We start from the raw sequence: 23,136 nt of genomic DNA, 5'->3' as shown, positions 1-23,136 counted from the left end.
TGTAGGGAACAGTGGTGACGCATACTGTAGACAGAAATATGTGGAAGGGACACTGCCTTGTCTATGTTCCTTCTGCTGAGGGACATTGACAGACATGATATAAACATTGTTTATCATTTTCAGGCGAATTAGGAATGATATTCAATATTTAAATCACCAAGAACTCATTGCTAAATGATTGAACTCTACAGTCACGACATGCAAAGGGTGGACAAAAGATTAGCTTTCAGCAATGAGAGCATGCTGATACAGTATGATAGGGACATTATTTGGGCGTATGGTTCTATTTGCAAACTGCGAACCGAAAGGGAGAGAGATGCAAGGCGATCAACTTCCTCAATCTAGGTCATCTCCCACAGCATGAGTAATGATTAAAAATAGCCACAATCTTTGTCAAAATCTCCCCCATCCCCCACAGACAGTGCAGTGAACAATAACATTTTGTGCTTGCATGAAAAAGCCAACACAGACGATGATGCACTCATCTCTTCACCCCTGTCTAGTCCAGTTACCACAATCAAATAGCAACATATTGTTATGTATTATATTTGACGATGCATACTGCCAATGCCCCTGGAGAACAAGGACTGTTTGTCCTGTTCTGTCTCCGTCAAAGCTGTATGTAGTACACACACACACACACTAATGTGCACATGTTTTTTGGGCCAGTGGAAAAGGGTTTAGTGAGTTAATGGATGCCAATGAGATTACACATTCCATTGCCACATGATTGAGACAAAATGTACTAGTTCAAAATGTCAAATTCCCTGTCAGCCACTACATTGGACACTGTAGCAAGAGGCAAACAATGAAATGTTAATCCCTACACAAGGTCCAATTGGTGACTTCGGCACTCGGCCATGCAGCAGTCTCTCAAGCACCGTCCAGACTGTTTCTGGGTTCGTTCAAGCTGTTGATTAAGTGACTCACTTGACTATACTGTAATAATAACCACTGGAGAAACGTCAGGCTGCAACTACTACTGTCCTGGTCTCTACACAGCCTAGTAATTCGCCTATGCAGCTATGTAGCTCAAAATAGATTTAAAGGCAGCGGTCACAAGATTATTTAGGGAGAGGGGTTTTAGAGTCAGCAAGAGGTATGCCACATGAGTGAGAGAGGCCAAAGGTGGAGGAGTGAGAGGTGGGCGGAACCTGCCTGAGAAGAGTACAGCAGCACAGCAGCAGAGAGGGGAGGAGGTGCAGCAGGAGGAGAACCAGGAGGAGGAAGGCAGAGGAGGATGTGTGGCTGAGGAAGAGGGTGGTAGAGAGGTGGAGGCTTGGGGTACAGGGGGGTTAGAGGTCCTCTGTCTCAGGCAGGGAGGCCATCTGGGAAAGGTGGGCGAGGACACGCAGCATGGCCCTGTTCTCAGCCAAGAGACGCTCATTGCCGCTCCGCAGTGCCAGAACAGGGAGGGCCTATACACACAGGAAGATGGAGAGACAGAAAGACAGAGCAGGGGGGCAGGCCAGTGCATGGGAGGAGACCGAGATATAAACACACACAATCACGCACAGAGGCAGACGTACACACTGAGGAGCTCCTCAACAACATTCACACAAATAGATACTGTAAAAGGAAACAAGAAAAATCTATGCAAAAGAAAAGCTAAGCACAGCAAGGAGCTATCCTTAGTTCTGCTCTCCACAAACCTGGGCAGTTTTAAAAAGGCAGAGGCTGGGGAGATGCTGTATGGATTACATAGCTTGTCAGTCATGCTGGGATGAGAAGTGGGCAGGGGACTTTCAATATAACATTACATTTCAGCATAAGTAAGAGAGCCCAATAAGTTATAGGAAAATGGAAATTATTAATTTCCCTGGGTTCCCTGTCAAGACTGAGGTAAACATCAGGTCTGGGGATTGACGCCGTTCCTAAGGGAAACCACAGGCACGCAAGGAGGCAGCACACACACAGAGACAGAGGAAAGTCGAGCCCCATGTGGCTCAGAGAGTGGCCTCAGAGGCTTCCCCTCAACAACCCAGAGAGGAGAAGAAAGTCAGGTAGAACAGGAAGAAGTTAAGATTAGCCTGAAGGGAAGGGAAAAGCTGGGGGGAAAGGAAGAGAGAAGCCCAGTGAGGAGAAGAAGGCTAGAGAGAAAGAGAGAAGACTAGGGAGAAAGAGATGGAGGAGATCCAGCTGCTAACACCCCAGGGCACTTAGGAGGAAACCATTTGAAGTCTGCCTTTACTCGGACTGAAAAATTCATGGACATGTAAGACTGTTCCTCTGTGCTGTCTCGGTAAGCCTTTCACAACACACTGTTCTGAAGGACCACCATTGAAAAGTTTATCTTGGAGTGGAGAGAGAGAGAGAGAGGAGAGAGCCAGAGGGGTGAGATTGAGAGAGAATGCATAGTTATCCATCATGGTGTTTTAACGCTCTTGATCTCTTTGATATCTACCAGAGCTGACTTCACTAAGCCCTGTAGATAAATTCCCAAATGTTGCCAGAGCTGAAGTTTCAGAGGCTGACAGGAATAATCCTAGCCCTTTATTCAAAAGAAGAAAACCAAAGATCAGTGAGCCATAGGGAGTAACCAGAATTTCCACACATTGGACAGACACTGTGGCACAGGGAAAAGTATAGAAACACACCAGAATATGTGAATAGTGGAAAAGCATGTCAGTATAATGTTGCATGTGCATATCTCTATCCCAGTGAGCAAAACTGGTTTCAATGACATCCAAGCAACCTGGTTTCTTGTTGTAATGACATTACAGCCAGCCTGCTGGGATATGACTTTACATACGTATCTGGTGTATGTACTCTAACGTGTGCAATGTGTATGTTTGTGTGCACAGACATGTGTTCATGCCTAGGTCTCTAAAGAGGTGAGGTGACAGGCAGGTGTCAATCACTTCTCGGTGGCGACCAGACCACTCACCGTCCCGTCCCCCCTCCCTGGCCCTGAGCCAGCCTGCCTCATGCTTGGGGCTCAGGGCTGGTACCCACAGCGGAAATTTCTCACTGGGGCAGCTTCCTGCTGAGGCAACATGGGGTCACAACATGGGGTCAAACATTCTGTTCCCGTCTTCCGTCTCACATCTCTGTGTCACATGCTGAGTAGTCATCATAACCTTTGGATATTGCTAGAAGTGGTTCCAACTTACACTAGGTTCACGTCTACTCAGTCCTGAATGATATCCTGTTGCTGTTTTGCTCTCCCCCTTGCTCTTTGAAATGCTAAATATGTGTAGCCTATAACAGACAGCAGGCTGTGCTGCTGGGTGTGTGACTGTAGCAGCGTGGAGTTTCTCACTCCCTTTCCTGAGCCCTGACCTTGGCAGGGGATACTCAGAATGATGCTGGATAATGAGCCTGAAATTTGGCCTACTCCCTCAACCTCACCTGTTTTCCTATAATTACCAAGCAGAGCCTTGTACTGACCTCCGCCCTTCCTGTTACAGTGAAGGCCTTACCTTGAGCTCCTCCTCCATGTCTGTTACCCTCTTCTCCAGAGCCTGTTTTTCCTGAGAAGGGTAAATGTTAGAACAGGTCGTTCGGGTCAGAATCAAAATGGATGTTAAGATTTCTACTTTTAAGTTAAGAGTTATTTTTCAATTCTCACACATGATAATGAGCCCATAGTGGAATGAACATACAGAAACCAACACACAGTAATATGACATGGAAGAGATCAGAAGAAAAGAGATTATAAGGGCACAAGGTGAGACCCAAATGCAGACACAGGAGGCAGATGGTGGAGCGCCGATATTTATTACACCAAAAGAGGTAGGCAAAAGACAGGTCGGGGACAGGCGACAGTTCATAAACCAGGTCAGAGTCCAAACAGTACCAGGGGATAGGCAGGCTCGAGGTCAGGACAGGCAGGGGTTCAGTGAACAGGTTCGAGTCCAAACAGTACCAGGGGATAGGCAGGCTCGAGGTCAGGACAGGCAGGGGTTCAGTGAACAGGTTCGAGTCCAAACAGTACCAGGGGACAGGCAGGCTCGAGGTCAGAACAGGCAGATTCGGCACCAGGACAGGCAAGGGTCAAAACCAGGAGGGCTAGGAAAAAACAGAGACTGGGAAAAATAGGAGCTAGGAGAAACGCTTGTTGACTTGGCACAGAGAGACAGGCACAGAGAGACAGGAAACGCGGGGATAAATACACCAGGGACTAATGGGGAAAACAGGAGACACCTGGAGGTGGGTGGAGACAATCACCAAGTCAGGTGAAACAGATCAGGCATGACAGTACCCCCCCCTCTAGGGACACCACCTGGTGTCCTACCTGGGCGCATACCTGGCTGACCGGGATTTCGGCGGTGAAAGTCGGCAATGAGGGCCGGGCCCAGGATGACTCTAGCGGGTACCCAGCACCTCTCCTCTGGGCCATAACCCTCCCAGTCAACCAGGTACTGTAAACCCCTGCCCCATGGTCGAACACCAAGGAGACGTTTAACCGTGTATGCTGGATGGCCATCGATGAAACGGTGGGAGGGATGGGCCTGGAGACAGAAGATAAAGGGCTGTGAGGCACGTGCTTAATCCTAAACACATGGAAAGTTGGGTGAATACGGGGGGTACGCGGTAAAACAAGATGGACAGCAGGGGAACTAAGGACCCTAGAGATGGGAAAAGGACCCCATGAAATGGGGCAGGTCCCGAGTGGAAAGCCATACCCTCTGCGGTAGTGGGGAGCTGGAGGCTGGTGGTGGTCCGCTTATCGACGATACCTGGAGTGGGTCTTGAGAAGTGCCGCCCGAGCTCTTCTCCAGGTACATCGACAGCAGTGGACAAACATCTGGTCCGAGGGTACGTTAACCTCCTTCTCTTGTTCTGGTAAGATTGGAAGGTTGAAGGTTGATAGCACTCAAAAGGGGAGAGTCCCGTGGCTGAATAGGGAAGGGTGTTCTGGGCATACTCCACCCAGACCAGTTGTTGGCTTCAGGTAGTGGGGTTGGTTGAGACCAGGCATCTTAGGGTGGTTTCTAGGGCCTGGTTAGCTCGCTCCGACTGGCCATTGGATTGGGGATGGAATCTGGAGGACAGGCTGGCCGAGGACTCAATAGGGGTGCAGAACGCCTTCCAAAATGAGACAAGAACTAAGGACCCCGGTTGGAGACCATGTCCACCGGAAGTCCATGGATCCAGAAGACGTGCTGCACCATAAGCTGTGCCGTCTCCTTGGCAGAGGATAGTTTGGGGAGAGGGATGGAATGGGCAGCCTTGGAGAACCGGTTCAATAACGTCAGAATGACAGTGTTACCATCAGATGGAGGGAGCCCAGTGACAAAGTCCAGAGAGATATAGGACCAGGGACAATGAGGGACAGGTAGTGGCTGAAGGAGGCCAGAAGGAGCTTGCCGTGGAGTCTTGTTCTGAGCACACTGTGCACGTGGCGACGAAGGCAAGATGTCAGGAACCATTGTGGGCCACCAGAAACATTGTCGAACAAACGCTAGGGTACAACGGGAACCTGGATGACAGGTCAGCCTGGAGGAATGAGCCCATTCCAGGACCATATTGAGTTAGGGACAAACAACCGGTTAGCCGGGCCCCATTTAGGTCCAGGCTGGAAGGATTCAATACCCCAATCCACTGAAGCCACAAGGCATGAGGTAGGGAGAATGGTATCGGAGACCGGGGGTGTGGCAGAGGAACTGTATAGGCGGGAGAGGGTGTCAGGCTTCACATTTTTGGAACCTGGGCGGTAGGAAATGGTGAAGTTGAATCTGGTGCACAATAAAGCCCACCAGGCCTGCCTGGAGTTAAGGCGCTTGGCTGTACGGAGATATTCCACATTTTTATGGTCGGTCCAAACCAAGAATGGCTGTTCTGCTCCTTCCAGCAAGTGTCTCCACTCTTCCAGCGCCATCTTGACGACTAGGTCGTAGTTCCTCTCTGCAGAATTGAGACGATGAGACAGGAAGGCATAGGGATGGAGCTTCTGGTCCTGGGCAGATTGCTGGTGCAGGATAGCCCCCACTCCAATATCAGAAGCATCAACCTCTACCACAAATTGACGGGATAGATCCGGATGGACGAGGATGGATGCTGTGGTGAACCGATGCCTCAGGTCCACAAGGTCTCTGTCAACCGCTGGAGACCATGTGAACGGTACTTTGGGAGAGGTGAGTGCAGAGAGGGGTGCTGCCAGGGTGCTGTAGCCCCAAATGAAATGGCTGTAGCGAACCCCAGGAAACATAACTGCACCCTGGACGTAGGTTGAGGCCACTCTACCACTGCTTAACTTTTTCAGGATCCATTTGGACTTTTCCATCAGTGATGGCATATCCCAGAAAGGAGATTGTAGAGCGGTGGAACTCACACTTCTCGGCTTTCACCAACAATTGGTTCTCCAGGAGGCACTGAAGGACTTGTCTGACATAAAGAACGTGTTCTTGGGCAGACCGGGAAAAAAACAGGATGTCGTCAAGGTAGATGAACACGAAACGGTTTAGCATGTCCCGGAGCACATCGTTTACCAGAGCTTGGAAGACAGCGGGGACATTGATGAGTCCAAACGACATGACCTGGTACTCATAATGTCCACTGGTTGTGTTAAATGCTGTCTTCCACTCATCTCCTTCGAGTATCCAAACCAGGTGGTAGGCATTCCGAAGGTCCAGTTTGGAAAAAATGTTGGTCACCTGGAGAGGTTCAAAGGCCGAGGAGAGGAGTGGTAGGGGGGGTAACAATTCTTGATCGTTATATAATTCAGACCCCAGTAGTTAATGCATGGACGCAGGTTCTTGTCCTTCTCCACAAAGACAAACCCCGCACCGGCAGGAGATGCAGACAGACGGATGCCTCCAGTACCTAGAGAATCCTTAATGTACTCTTCCATGGGCTTGGTCTCCGGGCCAGATAGGGAATATAGACGACCACGAGGTGGTGTGGTGCCTGGGAGGAGATCAATGGCACAATCATAGGATGGTACGGGGGAAGAGAAGTAGCCCGTGCCAAACTGCCAGTTTGTAATATAAATGCACAAAGTGAGACCCAAATGTAGACACAGGAGGCAGATGGTGGAGCTCCTATATTTATTACACCAAAAGGGGTAGAAAAAGACAGGTCGGGGACAGGAGAGAGTTCCTCTACCAGAGTCCAAACAGAGTACAAACAGTACCAGGGGATAGGCAGGCTTGAGGTCAGGACAGGCAGAGTGGTCAGGCAGGCGGATTCAGACTCAGGACAGGCAAGGGTCAAAACCAGGAGGGCTAGGAAAAAACAGAGACTGGGGAAAAATAGGAGCTAGGAGAAACGTTGGTTGACTTGGCAAAACAAGAAGAACTGGCACAGAGAGACAGGAAACACAGGGATAAATACACCAGGGACTAATGGGGGAAACAGGGGACACCTGGAGGTGGGTGGAGACAATCACTAAGACAGGTGAAACAGATCAGGGCGTGACAGAGAAGAAAAAAAGAGGAGAGTGAAAGAAAATGTTGACGTCAAGCTGTCAGGATTGAAGGAGAATTGGAGTGGTGAAATCAAGTAGATGAGGCAGATGAGGCAGATGGCTTCGTGAAAAAAAATGAAAAAGATGCCCTCAAGATTTTAGAATAAGTGATAAATACCCTTTTTTCTGATTCAAGTACAGTGGATCTTTCAGATATTCTGTCCTGTTTCTGTAAGACAGAGTGGCACTGTTATCACAAAGTGAAAAAAATAATGCAGTGGGTTGATTTAAAATGGGATAAAACTGAATTTTATATACAGTATGTTTGACAACTTTGTGGGGGGTACACTGGTTCATTCTCTAATCATTTTGCGGTTGCTTTGAACAATGTATTGCTAAAATGCAATATGCATGTTGTTGAGACGTGTGAACTAGACTGAGCTTAATTAAGATAGTCTACACATGGCTATACAGGACAGTGTCAGTGTTGTGTGCAGTATTACTGTACCTGGTTGACTTTGTCCAGCTGGGAGCGGATCTTGGTCAGCTCATGTTTGCTGTCATCCAGCCGGGACTTGAGCTTGTCATTCTCTGCCAAGGCGTCTTCATACATCTGAAAGAGGACAAACCAAAGGTTTAATGCTTATGCCACTTGGAGATACCTTATCATATGTAAACATTTGTCCTATGATAGTCCAGCTCTGCACCAGGTGAATCAAAACTGTCATCAAGGCAAAAGGTGGATATCTTGAAGAATCTCAAATATAAAATATATTTTGATTTGTTTTAAACTTCTTTTTTTGGTTACTACATGATTCTATATGTGTTAGTTCATAGTTTTGATGTCTACAATGTAGAAAAATAGTAAACAATTTAGAAAAACCCTTGAATGAGTAGGTGTCTCCAAACTTTTGACTGGTACTGTATGTTTAATTTTTTTTTTTTTTACCAGTTAGTCTAAGATAAAAAAATATATTTAAAAAATCGGCTTCCCTTCTGGGTCCGACAGTACGCCTACCTTCTTGTAGTCCCTGGGGCTGGTGTCATCCTCTTGCTTGTTCAATGCTGCCAGTCTGGTCTCCCTCCGTGTGTAGGAGCTGGTTCTGCCCAGTGGTTCAGCCTTGCTGTCCCCACCACCAGAGTCCAACCTGGGAGGAAGGAGGAAGCACAGTGGGTGGGTGGTTTACAGCATACAGCTGACATTGCAACAGTGTTGAAACACTGACATACATTGTTGTTGAAACATTGACATAGATATATATATTTGGAGTGCTGTATGTACAGTACCAGTCAAAAGTCTGGACACAGCTACTCATTCAAAAGGTTTTTCTTTATTTTTACATTGTAAAAATTCTACATTGTAGAATAATAAGGAAGACATCAAAACTATGGAATCATGTAGTAACCAAAAACGTGTTAAATAAATCAAAATATATTTGAGATTTGAGATTCTTCAAAGTAACCAACCTTTGCCTTGATGACAGCTTTGCACACTATTGGCATTCTCTCAACCAGCTTCATGAGGTAGTCACATGGAATGTATTTAAATTAACAGGTGTGCCTTGTTAAAATCTAATTTGTGTATTTTTTTTCTTTCTTAATGCATTTCAGCCAATCAGTTGTGTTGTGACAAGGTAGGGTTGGTATACAGAAGACAGCACTCTTTGGTAAAAGACCAAGTCCATATTATGGCAGGAACAGCACAAATAAGCAAAGAGAAACAACAGTCCATCACTACTTTAAGATATGAAGGTCAGTCAATACAGAACATTTCAAGAACTTTAAAATATTTCTTAAAGTACAGTCAAAAAAAACAAACAAGCGCTATGATGAAACTGGCTCTCATGAGGACCGCCACAGGAAATAAAGACCCAGAGTTACCTCTGCTGCAGAGGACAAGTACATTAGAGTTACCAGTCTCAGAAATTGCAGCCCAAATAAATGCTTCACAGAGTTCAAGTAACAGACACATCTCAACATCAACAGTTCAGAGGAGACTGCATGAATCGGTCCTTCATGGTCGAATTGCTGCAAAGAAACCACTACTAAAGGACACCAATAATACGAAGAGACTTGCTTGGGCCAAGAAACAGGAGTAATGTACATTAGACCTTTGCAGATCTGTCCTTCGGTCTGATGAGTCCAAATTTGAGATTTTTGGTTCAAAACCCTGTGTGTTTGTGAGATGCAGAGAAGGTGAATGGATGATCTTTGCATGTGTGGTTCCCACCGTGTAGCATAGAGGAGGTGGTGTGATGATGCTTTGCTGGTGACATTGTTGCTGATTTATTTAGAATTCAAGGCATACTTAACCAGCATGGCTAACACAGCATTCTGCAGCAATACGCCATCCCATCTGATTTGCGCTTAGTAGGACTATCATTTGTTTTTGAACAGGGCAATGACCCAACACACCTCCAGGCTGTGTAAGGGCTATTTGACCAATACGGAGAATGATGGAGTGCTGCATCAGATGACCTGGCCTCCACAATCACCCAACCCAATTGAGATGGTTTGGGATGAGTTGGACCACATAGTGAAGGTTAAGCAGCCAACAAGTGCTCAGCATATGTGGGAACTCCTGAAAAGCATTCCAGGTGAAGCTGGTTGAGAGGATGCCAAGAGTGTGCAAAGCTGTCATCAAGGCAAAGGGTGGCTACTTTGAAGAATCTAAAATCTAAAATATATTTTGATTTGATTAACACTTTTTTGGTTACTACATGATTCCATATGTGTTATTTCATAGTTTTGATGTCTTCACTATTATTCAACAATGTAGAAAATAGTAAAAATAAGGAAAAACCCTTGAAGGAGTAGATATGTCCAAACTTTTGACTGGTTCTGTATATCTCATGAGCTAAAAAACAAAAATAGCTCTCAAATTTAGAAGAACGCAAGAGAAGGAATATCTAAATCTGTACTTACCTTGATGCCCTGTCATGCTGAAAATGAACAGAGAAAAGTGAAGTCAGAAACTTAATCACAAACAGCTTTTACTGTATGAAATCAATCTGAGACATTTCCATTGTATGAAGTATCAACCAGAGACTAAAATATTTTCCATTAGGACACCATGCAAAGAAAAAGAGAACCTTTGTAACATCCAAGCCACATTGTGTTCAGATGCCTTGTGTCCCAAAGGACAGGGATTGCATAGGCCTACACAAGTGATCTGCTTGTGATATATCATTCACGGGACCTGGCATGCTCTTCTCTCCTTCTCTGGCACATCCTTCTCTAGTAAGCCCTGTTAATCTTTAAGTGAGTGTTTGCCATCATGTCTCTAAAGGTCCCAGTTTACTGGGTGACAGACTCCAAGTGATGACCTCAGGGTATCCGCCATATCATAATGGCTGTGTCTCAAATAGCACCCTATTCCCTATTTAGTGCACTGCTTTTAACCAGAGCCCTATGGGGATGTAGGGAATAGGATACCATTTGGGACATATTCTGGCTTGGCGTGATCTGGTCCTGACTATATGACTGCATGGCTGCCCAGGCCTGACCGGAGGTGTTTACTGCCTTTCAGTTGGGTAAATTGTGTACGGATATTAGCTATTTACTTGAATAAAGTGTAAAGTCTAGAATATGTCCGGTCCAACATGTTTCTCTTCAGTTTCCATCTGTGCTCTCTGTTCTTAGTGAGAAAGGCATCAAATATGGTTGTCTGCACTCAGTAATGACTAGGCCTATCAACACTATGTTCAAATGAAATCAAATCACGTACACAGTTAGTAGGTGTTATTGCAGATGCAGTGATATGCTTATGTTCCTAGTTCAAATGTCAAACAAGCACCTAAATACATATAGATTTTTATATACAGTTGAAGTTGGAAGTTTACATACAATTATGTTGGAATCATTAAAACTCGTTTCTCAACCACTCCACAAATGTATTGTTAACAAACTATAGTTTTGGCAAGTCGGTTAGGACATCTACTTTGTGCATGACACAAGCCATTTTTCCAACAATTGTTGACAGATTATTTCACTTATAATTCACTGTATCACAATTCCAGTGGGTCAGAAGTTTACATACACTAAGTTGACTGTGCCTTTAAACAGCTTGTAAAATTCCAGAAAATTATATCATGGCTTAAGAAGCTTCTAGTAGGCTAATTGACATTATTTGAGTCAATTGGAGGTGTACCTGTGGATGTATTTCAAGGCCTACCTTCAAACTCAGTGCCTCTTTACTTGACATCATGGGAAAATCAAAAGAAATCAGCCAAGACCTCAGAAAAAATTGTGGACCTCCACAAGTCTGGATCATCCTTGGGAGCAATTTCCGAACGCCTGAAGGTACCACGTTCATCTGTACAAACAATAATACGCAAGTATAAACACCATGGGACCATGCAGCCGTCAAACCACTCAGGAAGGAGACGCGTTCTGTCTCCTAGAGATGAACGTACTTTGGTGTGAAAAGTGCAAATCAATCCCAGAACAACAGCAAAGGACCTTGTGAAGATGCTGGAGGAAACAGGTACAAGATAATCTATATTCACAGTAAAACGAGTCCTATATCGACATAACCTGAATGTCTGCCCACCAAGGAAGAAGTCACTGCTCCAAAACCGCCATAAAAAAAGTGCACATGGGGACAAAGATCGTACTTTTTGGAGATATGTCCTCTGGTCTGATGAAACAAAAATAGAACTGTTTGGCCATAATGACCATCGTTATGTTTGGAGGAAAAAGAGGGAGGCTTGCAAGCCTAAGAATACCATCCCAACCGTAAAGCACGGGGGTGGCAGCATCATGTTGTGGGGGTGCTTTGCTGCAGGAGGGACTGGTGCATTTCACAAAATAGATGGCATCATGGGGAAGGAAAATGATGTGGATATATTGAAGCAACATCTCAAGATATCGGTCAGGAAGTTAAAGCTTGGTCGCAAATGGGTCTTCCAAATGGACAATCACCGCAAGCATACTTCCAAAGTTGTGACAAAATGGCTTATCGACAACAAAGTCAAGGTATTGGAGTGGCCATCACAAAGCCCTGACCTCAATCCTATAGAAAATGTGTGAGCATAACTGAAAAAGCGTGTGCGAGCAAGGAGGCCTACAAACCTGACTCAGTTACACCAGCTCTGTCAGGAGAAATGGGCCAAAATTCACCCAACTTATTGTGGGAAGCTTGTGGAAGGCTACCCGAAACGTTTGACTCAAGTTAAAAAATGTAAAGGCAATGCTACCAAATACTAATTGAGTCTATGTAAACATCTGACCCACTGGGAATGTGATGATAGAAATCAAATCTGAAATAAATCATTCTATCTACTATAATCCTGACATTTCACGTTCTTAAAATAAAGTGGTGATTCTAACTGACCTAAGACAGGGGATTTTTACTAGGATTAAATGTCAGGAATTGTGAAAAACTGAATTTAAATGTATTTGGCTAAGGTGTATGTAAACCTCCCACTTCGACTGTATATAAATAGTATGTCAAAATGTTTAAAGTGACCAGTGTTCATGACTATGTACATATGGCAGCAGTCCTTAAGGTGCAGGGTAGAGTACCTAATTTTAGCTGGCTAGTGACAGTGACTAAGGGGCAGGAGTAGGGTAGGGTGCTGGACTGAGAGTCAGTAGACATGACCCATGGCTGCTGATCCTTGATAAGTGCACATTATGACATGACACTACAGAGAACATTTTGAAATTGTGAAAAAGAGAGAGCGATAAAAAGAGAGAGGGATTAAAAGAGGGAGAAACAGGACAGAGTGTGATATCCTTGTGATGTCTGGACAGATCTCATGTTCTCTTGCATTCTTTGAGATTTGGAGCTGTTCTCCTGCCTGGGAAAGAGAGCCCTTTAAACACTTACAAAGAGATCAGCTTATTCCCTGGATCTATACTTTGTGGAACCACTCTGGATGACACTCTGGTCTGTCAGTGTTGGGGAAGCTACTCTGAAAATATAGTTTACCAAGCTACCAATTACTTCACACTGGAAGAAGTTGAGCTATAAAGCTACAGAGAAATATAGTTTAGAAAGCTAAAGCTACATTGAAAAAGTAGTTGATTACATCAAAACTAACTGGTGAAAATGTATCATATCTAAATCTGAAACCTTGTTTTATAAGTGCATTGCAGTTCACCATTCAAATACTGCAGATTCCTTTTGTATGGATAGCTGCATGTGATAATGCACTGTTGTTTAGTTTATCAGGATCCCCATTAGCTATTGCACATGCACCAGATACTCTTCCAGGTGTCCACAGAAAAACAGAATACATTACAGAGTACAGAACAGTTATAGACAATAACAAAATAAGACATTACATACTAAATTAAATAAGAGTTATATATTGTCGAGACAACAAAAATACTATTAACACAATATTCATTTATACATATCAATATAATTTTACACAGTACAGTTAATGAGAGCTCTCTGTTATACAATATGTTTTTTTTTAAAGCTACAGTTTGCTGTGAGTCTATGCAGGACAAACCCAAGAGCAGAAGCAGACCTAAGTGCCTGGTCTTTATTTGGAGGCTCATACACTGTAACATCCACATGGAGGGGAGGTCAATTCAAGGCGCATCATGCGAGAGAGAGTCCTCTCCTCTGTGAATGTTTATACAGCACTGCCAAAGCTGCCTGGCCTTATGTGGTCATGTCTTCGACTCCATCCAGCCTCATCTCCATCCAGGGACAGAGGGATCCCAGTGACATCTGATGAAGAAGGGCCAAGGATGAGAGGGCCAGGATGACTGCTCTGATGAACTGTACAGGATAAAACACTAACACTGGGTGATCTCATGTCTTTGACAATCTATCTACAGTTTCACTGACAGGCAGCTCACTTGAGTCTCACTTGAGGCTACAATTAGTATCCAAACAGACATACATTCTCACATTTGATGTACTTTGATGTACTTAAGAGTGCTAATTTGTAATAGTAAAGAAATGTGGGCTTTGAGCAACAAGTCTCCATAAATATTCTTACACTGTGAATAATGGCACTAGTCATTTCCAGGTACCTCCTGGAGCTGGCTTGGAGATAGCAGGGGTACCCAAACCAGTACCACAGTTTGGGAACCACTAATCTAGGTCATGCAGAAACATCCATTGTGACATTTTTAAATCTCCTTCTATTTTAGCTCCAATAGCCTTAGAGTGAGCGGGCCAGAGGCTCGGGGATCAGACATGTGGGAGCTATTTCACAGATTAATGAATTACAGAGATGAATTTCCCCAATGTTTTTTTCCCAGAGCTAATCAAAAAAATCTTGCCAAGTTAATTTATTTCTAATTCTTTTACAATGTGTATGCATCCTGAAACATTGTAAATGAACATAGTCAAACAGTGATGTGGGCTTTGATCTCACCTAAAAACATCTGGGTTCCTCAGCATTGGGCCAAAACGCTGCAAGACTTTGTAGTGGGGCCGAGCGGCTATGGAGATGGGCAGTAGGAGTGCCTCAGGATGCAGTTTAGGGATGCAACCTACACTGTGTTCCGAGTTATCTAGCAGAACCTTATAGAATAACAAAGAGATATATGATGGGACCCTGATGGCACTGCGCCTGGTCATGGCACTGCGCACAGTCCTCGCTCTCTATTTATAGAAAGAGCATCAGAATCGGCATGGGACTGGGACTGGATAAGCCATATAAGGCCTAACAGATGCCTGGGGAGTCAACAGGTTAGAAATAACAACACAACCTTAGATTGATGAACTGCACTGTGCGTTCAAACACACAGCCAATGGGTTTACAACTCGTCACGACCAACCAGCACACATTGGGTCTGCTGTTGTACAGTACACATGCTGGGGGTTGACTGGGCTGCTGTGGAGGGTCTCTCCTTTAGTACACTCCCTACAGTCCCTTCAGAACGTATTCACATGCCTGGACTTTTTCCACATTTTGTATTGTTACAAAGTGGGATTTAATAAACACTGATATATGTATATATATATATATATATATATATATATATATATATATATATATATTTTTTTTAAACAATACAAAACAGCATACAAATGACAGCATACAAACACACACAAACATCAATGACATCACTCTACCCAGACCCACCTACTCACACCCCCATCTCCAGCGCCCGCATCACTCTCTGCCACATGGCCTCAAACTGCACCATTTTGTTTCTCTCACTGCACCCTCATATGCCATGTCTTTTAATATGCAGACTGATTCAAAGTAAATGTACGTTGTAATTCTTCTCACAGACAACTTTTTAACTCTGCCCATAGCTTTTGGACTTTAAAGCATTCCCCGAAGGCATAGATTATTGAGTCATTGTTAGTTTTACACTTAAGACATGACTGTGCTGTACAATTTGTGAATGTTGTCCCTTGTATAATCAATTCTAGATATTAGTTTACACTGGAATAATCATACATTTTAGTTAACTGTAATTTCATTAGTTAAGTTCCTAATTCCAATATCATTTCATTTGAAATCTTGGTTCCAATAGTTCATATTTTTTCCTTAGAGATTGTCTGTTGGATAGGCTCTCTGCAAGGTTTTGTATATCTTACCTATCATATGAACATCCTTTTCTGACTCAAATAGGATTCCCTCAAGATTGCTCAGATGTCCAAAAGATTTCAAATCAACATTTTGTGATATGAAACTTTTGAGTTGCATGTATTTAAAAATATCTACATTGGTCAGTCCAAAAAATTGGAAATAATTGTATGTCCTAGTACCCTCATAATATATGGTTTCTATGCCTTTAGTCTTCCATGCATGCTTAACATTTATTTGATTGTAATTTTTGTCAACAATCTAAACAAAATACTAATGTCAAAGTGGATAAACATTTTAACATTTTATTTGTAATTAATGGAAAATAAAACAATAATAACACTAAACACTAACACTAAAACACTGATTAGATAGATTTTCAAGATGATTTAAGTGAAAGCTGTAACAATGCCACTCATTCAATGTTGTCTTGGTAAGCAACTCCAGCGTATATTTGACCTTGTGTTTTAGGTAATTGTCCGGCTGAAAGGTGAATTTGTCTTCCAGTGTCTGTTGGAAAGCAGAGTGAACCAAGTTTTCCTCTAGGATTTTGCCTGTGTTTAGCTCTACTGTAGTCCTTGCCGATGTTCAAGCATACCCATAACATGATGCAGCTACCACCATGCTTGAAAATATGAAGAGTTGTACTCAGTGATGTGTTGTGTTTGCCCCAAACATAATTGTATGTGTGGGGTACAGAGAAGGGGTAGTCATTTAAAAACCATGTTAAAAACTATTAGTGCACACAGAGTCCATGCATCTTATTATGTTACTTTTTAAGGACATTTTTACTCCTGAACTTATTCAAGCCATAACAAAATGGTTGAATTCTTATTGACCCAAGACATTTCATTTTTTTCCATTTTTTTCCATTTTTGTAAACATTTCTTAAAACATAATTCGACTTGGACAATATCCGGACATTGTGTGGAGATCAGTGACACAAAATCTAAATGTAATCCATTTCAAATTCAGGCTGTAACACAACAAAATGTGGAACAGTCAAGGTGTGTGAATACTTTCTGAAGGAAATGTATATAAACACTCCACAGTTACCATCACTCCCCCCTACACACTATCTATGCTTTATAATCAGCTCCCGCCCTGTCCCAGCCTTGATGCAAAGCCTATCAGAGCGAGGCTGTGCTTAATGTTATTGCTCTGCAAAGTGTTTCATTTCTTGAAAGACTGTTTTAATGGTCAGCCCCCTCCTCTCTCTTCTTCTCACCTCTTATCCCGAGGCTGGCTGCCTGGACTCTTGCCCGTTCACCCGCCTGGAAAATATGAGTGAGTTCCACCCTACCGGAATGACCATAGGCTACTGTACTATACACATAACCATAAAAGCCTATGCTGCTTTTCCAGCTATTCACTGCAGATCTCGCATGTTTCTGGCCATAATTTAGGAAATTACTGATAAGAGTAAACAACTAAAATACCTCCCCATTTTGGCTTATTATTCTCACTTGGAAGACTTTTCCTCGTCTAAGTACTGAGAGGCGTCAGGACTTCTGGCCAAATTTCCGCTCTTGTCCAAAGTTTGACATTAAGCATTTCCTCTGAGGAGGCAGACGTGTTTGCTTGTTTACAGTCAAGGCCTGTAGCTTAATGTCTGCTGCTTTGCTGCACACAACAAAACATCTCCCTTGGCAGAGAGAAATGCACCATGTTTTCATCATAAACAATGAGGAGAGTTCTAAACATATCACACCATGCCACTTCCAGTCACTTTTTTACGTGCACTTTTTTCTCACAGGAAAATATTGCAAATATGTCTTCATTCTGTGCTGACATCATGGAAACTTCATGCCTGAGCTCCAGAGCTTTGGGATTCTCCTGACAGTATAGGGAGACCGTGACACTGTGAGTACTGAGGTAGTGGAGGGCCATGGTACTCTACTGTCAGTACTGTGGTAGTGGAGGGCCATGATACTATACTGTCAGTACTGTGGTAGTGGAGGGCCATGCTACTATACTGTCAGTACTGTGGTAGTGGAGGAACATGATACTCTACTGTCAGTACTGTGGTAGTGAAGGGCCATGATACTCTACTGTCAGTACTGTGGTAGTGGAGGGCCATGATACTCTACGGTTAGTACTGTGGTAGTGGAGGATAATGAAACTCTACTCTCAGTACTGTGGTAGTGGAGGGCCATGATACTCTACGGTTAGTACTGTGGTAGTGGAGGATAATGATACTCTACTGTCAGTACTGTGGTAGTGGAGGGCCATGATACTCTACTGTCAGTACTGTGGTAGTGGAGGGCCATGCTACTATACTGTCAGTACTGTGGTAGTGGGGGCCATGATACTATACTGTCAGTACTGTGGTAGTGGAGGGCCATGATACTATACTGTCAGTACTGTGGTAGTGGAGGGCCATGGTACTATACTGTCAGTACTGTGGTAGTGGAGGGCCATGATACTATACTGTCAGTACTGTGGTAGTGGAGGGCCATGATACTATACTGTCAGTACCGTGGTAGTAGAGGGCCATGATACTATCCTGTCAGTACTGTGGTAGTGGAGGGCCATGATACTATACTGTCAGTACTGTGGTAGTGGAGGGCCATGATACTATACTGTCAGTACTGTGGTAGTGGAGGGCCATGATACTATACTGTCAGTACTGTGGTAGTGGAGGGCCATGATACTATCCTGTCAGTACTGTGGTAGTGGAGGGCCATGATACTATCCTGTCAGTACTGTGGTAGTGGAGGATAATGATACTCTACTGTCAGTACTGTGGTAGTGGAGGGCCATGATACTCTACTGTCAGTACTGTGGTAGTGGAGGGCCATGCTACTATACTGTCAGTACTGTGGTAGTGGGGGCCATGATACTATACTGTCAGTACTGTGGTAGTGGAGGGCCATGATACTATACTGTCAGTACTATGGTAGTGGAGGGCCATGGTACTATACTGTCAGTACTGTGGTAGTGGAGGGCCATGATACTATACTGTCAGTACTGTGGTAGTGGAGGGCCATGATACTATACTGTCAGTACCGTGGTAGTAGAGGGCCATGATACTATCCTGTCAGTACTGTGGTAGTGGAGGGCCATGATACTATACTGTCAGTACTGTGGTAGTGGAGGGCCATGATACTATACTGTCAGTACTGTGGTAGTGGAGGGCCATGATACTATACTGTCAGTACTGTGGTAGTGGAGGGCCATGATACTATCCTGTCAGTACTGTGGTAGTGGAGGGCCATGATACTATACTGTCAGTACTGTGGTAGTGGAGGGCCATGGTACTATACTGTCAGTACTGTGGTAGTGGAGGGCCATGGTACTATACTGTCAGTACTGTGGTAGTGGAGGGCCATGATACTATACTGTCAGTACTGTGGTAGTGGAGGGCCATGATACTATACTGTCAGTACTGTGGTAGTGGAGGGCCATGATACTATACTGTCAGTACTGTGGTAGTGGAGGGCCATGATACTATACTGTCAGTACTGTGGTAGTGGAGGGCCATGGTACTATACTGTCAGTACTGTGGTAGTGGAGGGCCATGATACTATACTGTCAGTACCGTGGTAGTAGAGGGCCATGATACTATCCTGTCAGTACTGTGGTAGTGGAGGGCCATGATACTATACTGTCAGTACTGTGGTAGTGGAGGGCCATGATACTATACTGTCAGTACTGTGGTAGTGGAGGGCCATGATACTATCCTGTCAGTACTGTGGTAGTGGAGGGCCATGATACTATACTGTCAGTACCGTGGTAGTGGGGGGCCATGATACTATCCTGTCAGTACCGTGGTAGTGGAGGGCCATGATACTATACTGTCAGTACTGTGGTAGTGGGGGCCATGATACTATCCTGTCAGTACTGTGGTAGTGGAGGGCCATGATACTATCCTGTCAGTACCGTGGTAGTGGAGGGCCATGATACTATACTGTCAGTACTGTGGTAGTGGGGGCCATGATACTATCCTGTCAGTACTGTGGTAGTGGAGGGCCATGATACTATACTGTCAGTACTGTGGTAGTGGGGGCCATGATACTATCCTGTCAGTACTGTGGTAGTGGGGGGCCATGATACTATCCTGTCAGTACCGTGGTAGTGGAGGGCCATGATACTATACTGTCAGTACTGTGGTAGTGGGGGCCATGATACTATCCTGTCAGTACTGTGGTAGTGGAGGGCCATGATACTATACTGTCAGTACTGTGGTAGTGGGGGCCATGATACTATACTGTCAGTACTGTGGTAGTGGAGGGACATGATACTATCCTGTCAGTACTGTGGTAGTGGAGGGCCATGATACTATACTGTCAGTACTGTGATAGTGGAGGGCCATGATACTATCCTGTCAGTACTGTGGTATTGGAGGGCCATGATACTATACTGTCAGTACTGTGGTAGTGGAGGGCCATGGTACTATACTGTCAGTACTGTGGTAGTGGAGGGCCATGGTACTATACTGTCAGTACTGTGGTAGTGGAGGGCCATGATACTATACTGTCAGTACTGTGGTAGTGGAGGGCCATGCTACTATACTGTCAGTACTGTGGTAGTGGAGGGCCATGATACTCTACTGTCAGTACTGTGGTAGTGAAGGGCCATGATACTCTACTGTCAGTACTGTGGTAGTGGAGGGCCATGATACTCTACGGTTAGTACTGTGGTAGTGGAGGATAATGATACTCTACTGTCAGTACTGTGGTAGTGGAGGGCCATGATACTCTACTCTCAGTACTGTGGTAGTGGAGGGCCATGATACTCTACGGTTAGTACTGTGGTAGTGGAGGATAATGATACTCTACTGTCAGTACTGTGGTAGTGGAGGGCCATGATACTCTACTGTCAGTACTGTGGTAGTGGAGGGCCATGCTACTATACTGTCAGTACTGTGGTAGTGGGGGCCATGATACTATACTGTCAGTACTGTGGTAGTGGAGGGCCATGATACTATACTGTCAGTACTGTGGTAGTGGAGGGCCATGATACTATACTGTCAGTACCGTGGTAGTAGAGGGCCATGATACTATCCTGTCAGTACTGTAGTAGTGGAGGGCCATGATACTATACTGTCAGTACTGTGGTAGTGGAGGGCCATGATACTATACTGTCAGTACTGTGGTAGTGGAGGGCCATGATACTATACTGTCAGTACTGTGGTAGTGGAGGGCCATGATACTATCCTGTCAGTACTGTGGTAGTGGAGGGCCATGCTACTATACTGTCAGTACTGTGGTAGTGGAGGGCCATGATACTATACTGTCAGTACTGTGGTAGTGGAGGGCCATGATACTATACTGTCAGTACTGTGGTAGTGGAGGGCCATTATACTCTACGGTTAGTACGGTGGTAGTGGAGGATAATGATACTATACTGTCAGTACTGTGGTAGTGGAGGGCCATGATACTATACTGTCAGTACTGTGGTAGTGGAGGGCCATGATACTATACTGTCAGTACTGTGGTAGTGGAGGGCCATGATACTATACTGTCAGTACTGTGGTAGTGGAGGGCCATGGTACTATACTGTCAGTACTGTGGTAGTGGAGGGCCATGGTACTATACTGTCAGTACTGTGGTAGTGGAGGGCCATGATACTATACTGTCAGTACTGTGGTAGTGGAGGGCCATGATACTATACTGTCAGTACTGTGGTAGTGGAGGGCCATGATACTATACTGTCAGTACTGTGGTAGTGGAGGGCCATGATACTATACTGTCAGTACTGTGGTAGTGGAGGGCCATGGTACTATACTGTCAGTACTGTGGTAGTGGAGGGCCATGATACTATACTGTCAGTACTGTGGTAGTGGAGGGCCATGATACTATACTGTCAGTACCGTGGTAGTAGAGGGCCATGATACTATCCTGTCAGTACTGTGGTAGTGGAGGGCCATGATACTATACTGTCAGTACTGTGGTAGTGGAGGGCCATGATACTATACTGTCAGTACTGTGGTAGTGGAGGGCCATGATACTATCCTGTCAGTACTGTGGTAGTGGAGGGCCATGATACTATACTGTCAGTACCGTGGTAGTGGGGGCCATGATACTATCCTGTCAGTACTGTGGTAGTGGAGGGCCATGATACTATACTGTCAGTACTGTGGTAGTGGGGGCCATGATACTATCCTGTCAGTACTGTGGTAGTGGAGGGCCATGATACTATCCTGTCAGTACCGTGGTAGTGGAGTGCCATGATACTATACTGTCAGTACTGTGGTAGTGGGGGCCATGATACTATCCTGTCAGTACTGTGGTAGTGGAGGGCCATGATACTATACTGTCAGTACTGTGGTAGTGGGGGCCATGATACTATCCTGTCAGTACTGTGGTAGTGGGGGGCCATGATACTATCCTGTCAGTACCGTGGTAGTGGAGGGCCATGATACTATACTGTCAGTACTGTGGTAGTGGGGGCCATGATACTATCCTGTCAGTACTGTGGTAGTGGAGGGCCATGATACTATACTGTCAGTACTGTGGTAGTGGGGGCCATGATACTATACTGTCAGTACTGTGGTAGTGGAGGGCCATGATACTATCCTGTCAGTACTGTGGTAGTGGAGGGCCATGATACTATACTGTCAGTACTGTGGTAGTGGAGGGCCATGATACTATCCTGTCAGTACTGTGGTAGTGGAGGGCCATGATACTATACTGTCAGTACTGTGGTAGTGGAGGGCCATGGTACTATACTGTCAGTACTGTGGTAGTGGAGGGCCATGGTACTATACTGTCAGTACTGTGGTAGTGGAGGGCCATGATACTATACTGTCAGTACTGTGGTAGTGGAGGGCCATGATACTATACTGTCAGTACTGTGGTAGTGGAGGGCCATGATACTATACTGTCAGTACTGTGGTAGTGGAGGGCCATGATACTATACTGTCAGTACTGTGGTAGTGGAGGGCCATGGTACTATACTGTCAGTACTGTGGTAGTGGAGGGCCATGATACTACACTGTCAGTACTGTGGTAGTGGAGGGCCATGATACTATACTGTCAGTACTGTGGTAGTGGAGGGCCATGATACTATACTGTCAGTACTGTGGTAGTGGAGGGCCATGATACTATACTGTCAGTACTGTGGTAGTGGGGGCCATGATACTATCCTGTCAGTACTGTGGTAGTGGAGGGCCATGATACTATACTGTCAGTACTGTGGTAGTGGGGGCCATGATACTATCCTGTCAGTACTGTGGTAGTGGAGGGCCATGATACTATCCTGTCAGTACTGTGGTAGTGGAGGGCCATGATACTATACTGTCAGTACTGTGGTAGTGGGGGCCATGATACT

General features: G+C 44.8%; 1 protein-coding gene across 10 annotated transcripts in view; it reads right to left on the bottom strand.

Moving 5' to 3' along the window:
• The window catches only part of LOC115102323 (protein phosphatase 1 regulatory subunit 12B-like), a 43,304-nt gene that overhangs the window by 1,182 nt on the left and 18,986 nt on the right, over window positions 1-23,136 (bottom strand). The window contains exons 6-12 of one of the 10 annotated variants that reach the window (XR_003859438.2): window positions 10,277-10,293; window positions 8,370-8,499; window positions 7,860-7,964; window positions 7,530-7,580; window positions 3,423-3,473; window positions 2,888-2,986; window positions 1,332-1,418 (exon numbers count right to left, since the gene is read on the bottom strand). Coding sequence is in view for 6 of the 10 variants with exons in the window: in XM_029622152.2 (XP_029478012.1) it covers window positions 2,939-2,986; window positions 3,423-3,473; window positions 7,530-7,580; window positions 7,860-7,964; window positions 8,370-8,499; window positions 10,277-10,293 (402 nt within the window). In the remaining 4 variants the exon portion in view is untranslated. Of the gene's footprint in view, window positions 1-1,158; window positions 1,419-2,480; window positions 2,987-3,422; window positions 3,474-7,529; window positions 7,581-7,859; window positions 7,965-8,369; window positions 8,500-10,276; window positions 10,294-23,136 lie in introns of those variants that run through there. The other 9 variants (XR_003859437.2, XR_010460164.1, XM_029622152.2 and 6 more) reach the window with 9 other exon arrangements.

Source organism: Oncorhynchus nerka, linkage group LG20, assembly GCF_034236695.1.
Source record: "Oncorhynchus nerka isolate Pitt River linkage group LG20, Oner_Uvic_2.0, whole genome shotgun sequence".
NCBI lineage: Eukaryota > Metazoa > Chordata > Actinopteri > Salmoniformes > Salmonidae > Oncorhynchus > Oncorhynchus nerka.
Note: the sequence above shows the minus strand (reverse complement) of the source record. Positions and strands in the feature narration are given on the sequence as shown.